The sequence below is a fragment of the Ictalurus furcatus genome, chromosome 24, assembly GCF_023375685.1.
Source record: "Ictalurus furcatus strain D&B chromosome 24, Billie_1.0, whole genome shotgun sequence".
Taxonomy (NCBI): Eukaryota; Metazoa; Chordata; class Actinopteri; order Siluriformes; family Ictaluridae; genus Ictalurus; species Ictalurus furcatus.
In genome coordinates, this window is record NC_071278.1 from 2,917,512 (window position 1) to 2,922,511 (window position 5,000).

The 5,000-nt window shown below is 45.9% G+C and overlaps 2 protein-coding genes across 4 annotated transcripts in view; both read right to left on the minus strand.

Annotated features, from left to right (window-relative positions):
- The window catches only part of samd1a (sterile alpha motif domain containing 1a), a 12,574-nt gene extending 9,962 nt beyond the window's left edge, over positions 1–2,612 (minus strand). The window contains exon 1 of the mRNA XM_053612486.1: positions 1,899–2,612. Coding sequence (XP_053468461.1) covers positions 1,899–2,309 — 411 coding nt within the window. The 5' untranslated portion in view covers positions 2,310–2,612. The remainder of the gene's footprint in view (positions 1–1,898) is intronic.
- A 1,835-nt stretch (positions 2,613–4,447) lies between these two features.
- Positions 4,448–5,000, minus strand: part of prkacaa (protein kinase, cAMP-dependent, catalytic, alpha, genome duplicate a) — a 27,064-nt gene continuing 26,511 nt past the window's right edge. For all 3 annotated transcript variants that reach the window (XM_053612487.1, XM_053612489.1, XM_053612488.1), the window contains exon 10: positions 4,448–5,000. This exon is cut by the window's right edge and continues 3,242 nt beyond it. The gene's annotated coding sequence lies outside the window, so the exon portion shown is untranslated.

A 5,000-nucleotide genomic window follows, 5' to 3' on the forward strand; every position in this document is an offset into this window, starting at 1 on the left:
TATCAGAGGGAGGATCTACGATCGGGCTGGGTGACATGACAAAAATATCCTATCGTTATACTTCAAGACATTTCTATGACACACGACGCATATTACAATATAATATAGCTAACAAACAGTCTGCGAAACACCAGTAAATGAAACAAAACACATCACCATACCGACAATATCTCAGAAAAGTGTATCGCGTAGTAATTTATCACGATATTGATAGTATATCGATATATATCGTCCAGCCCTTATCTGTGAGACTAAATACGGCAAGTAATAGCAGTCAAAAAAAATTTTTCCCAAAACCTCACGCTGGGAACAGTTCTGTGTAGAAAATCACGGACGTGTGTATCCGGACAGGACTGAAACGGTCAGACGATACCGAGTCTGGCGAAAAACAGTAGGTAATTCAGCGGGTCATTTTCTCAGTTAATCCCATCCGAATAGGGCTGTTTGATGCAGCGTTCAAGTGCGATCACCTCGTAATTACGATACTCCCCACAGAAGTCGAGGGCAGCATTAAATGCGAATACAGATACGAATATCTGCAGCACTGATCAAAACACACGCATTTTATCAGTCACTGAGTTTATGGCTCGGAGTTTATTGCTCTATTTTGAAACAACCCCCCCACCACACACACACACACACACACACGAACTTTCAAGGTTCACAAAACGATTTTAATCTAGAACACGGTCTCAAAATTCATTTGGGACGGTTTAGAACCTCCATGGACACCAATGGTTCAAAACAACAACAACAACAACAACAACAACAAAATCCCGAACTAGCACGTAAGCAGAAAATGGCGGTTGAAATTTTTACAATCTGGCAACATGGCGGACGAGAAGAAAGCGCGCGACGTAGCCCGCGCTCGGCGCGCCGGACTCCGTGTGGAAGCCCCGCCCACAGCCGCGCTCTGAGGCGCGCGCGCCACTGGAAGTGAAGCGAGAAACACACACACACACACACAGCGCGAGCTTGAACGTGGCCAACGGAAAAAAATGCCGTTTAAAACCTGAACGCGCAGTAAAATGATGAACGCAGTTTCTATAGCCACGCCCCCTTTTTCCTTCTTCTACCGCCGACTGTAGAATAGTTTAATCATCGAGTCACGAGGGTTTTTTTATTTATTGTTTTGTCATGTCTGATTAAAACACCCGAATAACTCTCTCTCTCTCACACACACACACACACACACAATCCATCCCAAATATCCCCCGAGTTCCTTCTGAACCGCAACACTAACGACACTAAAAACCACTTTTTTAACAGCTTTCTTCAACCGCCGACACTAACGACGGCACGAGCTTCTCTCCTCGTAGCTCGCGCTCCTCTCATTCGCGTTAAAATAAATAAATAAATAAATAAATAAATAAATAAAAAGAGAGCGACCTTTCTAGTTTACGCGTCACGAGCGCGCACGCGTCCCCTCGCATCACTAAGCTCTTCGGGTCAAAGCCTTAACCGACTTTTTATTTATTTTTATTTTTTTTCTTTAACGGAAAATGTTTAAAAAATTCAAACTTCAACTGAAATTCCATTTAAAAAAAAAAAAAATAATTCGTTAGAAAACAAACAAACAGCTTCAGTTGGTGGTAGCTAGCCAGGTTAGCCACCGCCGCTCCCCGTCTGCGGCAGTGTGTGTGTGTGTGTGTGTGTGTGTGTGTGTGTTGCACTTGCTTTTTCGCGACATCGCTCTTTTCCACACAAAACAAAACTTTCAACTTGTAAAATTCAGTCGCTGTGGAGATTAAAGGCGATTTAAACCGGAAACTCAACACTCAGTGTTTAAAAAATCTAAATAAACCCTACACCTCACACACAGCACAGGCGTGAGTGAGACTCTCTGGAGAGTGTGTGTGTATGTGTGTGTGTGTGTATGTGTGTGTGTGGAGACTCACTTCCATGTCCTCCATCGGGTCGTCGTCGGCGGGACCCTGCGCGCTGTCGCTGTTGTTCAGCTCCGCCGGAGAAGCTCGCTTGACGTTACAGGCGGCGGAGGAGCAAGAAGAAGAGGAAGAAGATGAGGAGGAGGAGGAGGAGGAGGACTTCTTGCCGGCCGCCTGCTCGCTCCTCCGCCTGCCGCGCTGCACTTTGGCCGCGTTGCGATACGACACCGAGCCCTTGTAGTTCACTTTGAGCACCGCGTGCTCCTGGATGAGTTTCTCCAGCTCCAAGCACGTCCTGTCCGGCTCTGATCCGTGTCTCCTGCGGACCATCCGGCAGATCCGCTCCAGGTCCGGTCGCGCTTTTCTCGACCTCAGCGAGTCGATCGTGTCCAGGATCCACTCGCGGTACCTCGGCTCCGACATGATCCACCCCAAAACAAACAACAAACTTTATTTATTTAACTAATTCGTTGACGAGCTGATTATTGAATCCTGCAGAAAGCACACACGCGCACAGACAGACCGAGTGTGTGAGTGTGTGTGTGTGTTGGAGAAGAACGGAAACATTAGCTACGGCTACTGTACGCGTGCGTTGGCTCGCATCGTGCGCTTAAGGTGGAACGGAAGAGATCTCGCTCGCGCGCGCGCCACAAAGACTCTCCGTTTAAGGTGGAAACGCGTATGTGCGACGCTCCGCAGCGGTTCTTTTGAACATTTCGGCATCGCGGTAATCCCAGTGTTGTTGCACGATACGCGGAGACGTTTAATAAGTTATACCAGACGATATATCTTCTGCTCAGAGATTATACGCGTTTCCAACAACGCCTGAAGCACACGGTTTGTACAGGACGTCCGTACTGTATTGTCCCCCTTCACTGGAACTAACTAACAGACCCAAAACCTGTTCCAGCGCGATGATACCTCCGTACACACACCGAGCTCCGTCCCAAATCGCATACTCGTGCACTGTTTTACGCCATTTAAGGAATAAATTGACTCCGGAACGTTGAATTATTAGGAAATTTACACACACGTGCGTTATTTTCTAATCATACTACGGTCCCCACACCTTGAGACGCTTCACGCAGTCAATGGTCGCAGCTTTGATGACGAAGCGGCAGAGGGGAGGGGCTACCGGGTGCTGGTTTTGTTGTCCGGTTTGTCGTCTCTGGGCATTCTGCTAACGCTAGCAGCATCACATGACACGTGTTTTTGACGTCATGACGTGCCATCGCCTGGGAAACGGCTTATACTTCCAGTTAGTAAAAAAAAAAGAAAAAATTTAGACGATACTACCCTTCTAACATTCACACACTAGACCGTAGTGTAAATGCACGGTGTGTAGTATGCTATTTGGGACACCGCTATGGTGCGTCAATGTCAGAAGAAGGTAGAAGAACGGGAGTGGCCTGCACAGAGCCCTGACCTCAACCCAACTGAACACCTTCAGGATGAACTGGAGTCTTGTCACCATCCCAACATCAGCGCCTGAACTCAACCTCGCTAACGCTCTCATAGCTGAACGAACACAAATCCCCAAAGCCACGCCCTAAAATCTATCGGAAAGCCTTCCCGGAAGAGCGGAGCGCATTCTAACAGTAGAGACAGACTACATCTGGAATGAGATGTTCAACAAGCACATACAGGTGTGATGGAGGGCCTGAACCGGAACGTGAACACGCCACCTGTCAAACTTCTAATCAAACTCTAATCACATTCAAGTTCACTCTAAACGACGTTATGGATAAATTTAGCAGAATTTATTTGATCAGGTCGGACACGTCGCGAGTAAACCAGAACCAGCTAGTTTAGTGATTTACCAACGCGCTTAGGTTATTTAAAGAAACTCCACCCTAAGCAATTTACATATTCATCTTTATAATTAACATACGCTCTTAAACTGCGTCCAGAATGTATTTCTGTAACAGAATTCCAACTCGGGTTTTTAGTTTTAAACTTCTTCTCACTTCGGTTTCTGACGTCACCCACGCCGCCGATCGCGGCGCCAGAGAGCGATGCGCTGCGGCGGCGCTTTAGTCCTTCAGTCCGTCCACCTCCTCGTCCGTAACAAAGCACTAAATTTCACGCCAACACCGTTGCGCTCGTCGTCTCGCAGATCGCCACGCGGCCAAACCGGATCTCCGCTGCGTTGCATTCTGGGGACTTTTGAGTCCAGCGCTTTGCTCCGACGTCGCTCGTTAACATGACGCTCAAAAACGAGAAACGTCGCTCCTGCGCTTTTGTTTTTAAGAGCAAAATTGAGACCATTGAAATTGTTTTATTTGTCCCCGCCCTTGTAACCGCGCTAGCGCTAACAGCGCCCCCACGTGGTGTGACGTCAGCGCCGGAGACAGCTGCAAACCGTTTACGGGAATAATAAAAATACAGCACGGGATCGACAAATGAGCAGCGCACACGTCACAGATATTTCAATACAAACATATTTAATGTGTTTGTGTAGGCTAAGCAAAACATCCATGTCCTCCCACTTAGTACACACACACACACACACACCAAAAAAGGTTCGGTATTAAACAAAACAGGACCCACGTTTGTTTGCGTCATTTTAACAATTAAAACTTTATTGGAATGATACATGTTGCAAAATATTATTCTGTGTATTTTTTTATTATTATTATTTTATTATTTTTTGGCTTTTTTATTTTTTTTCATTTTTAAATTTTTTTTTTTTTTAAACATACTCCATGTGTCTTACAGGGTTGTTCTTCCATCAAGTTCTCCAGAAGGTAAAATAATTAAGACTGTTAAAGGCAGAAGAATATACAGTATTGTTTCCCGAAAAAAGGTACAATTAGACCACACCATCACCATACCCGCGTCGGGAGGAAAAGAGTTTCTCGTTATTGAAAATACACTTAGAAAATATGACCAAATAAAGAAAATAAAGAAAAAGTAAAAATCAACAAATGGTGGTGGTGTTTATTTATTTATTCTCTTCTCTTTTCATGGCTGTGATTTTAAAAAGGAACTAGAAGAGTGTCGGGACGCGGACGTGTACGAAGGCAAACTGACGCGTGGACTCGATGCACGAGAAGCCGATCGATGATGTAATGAAGGTGAGGAGGAGGAGAGGAGGAGATGGAGAGGCGTGTG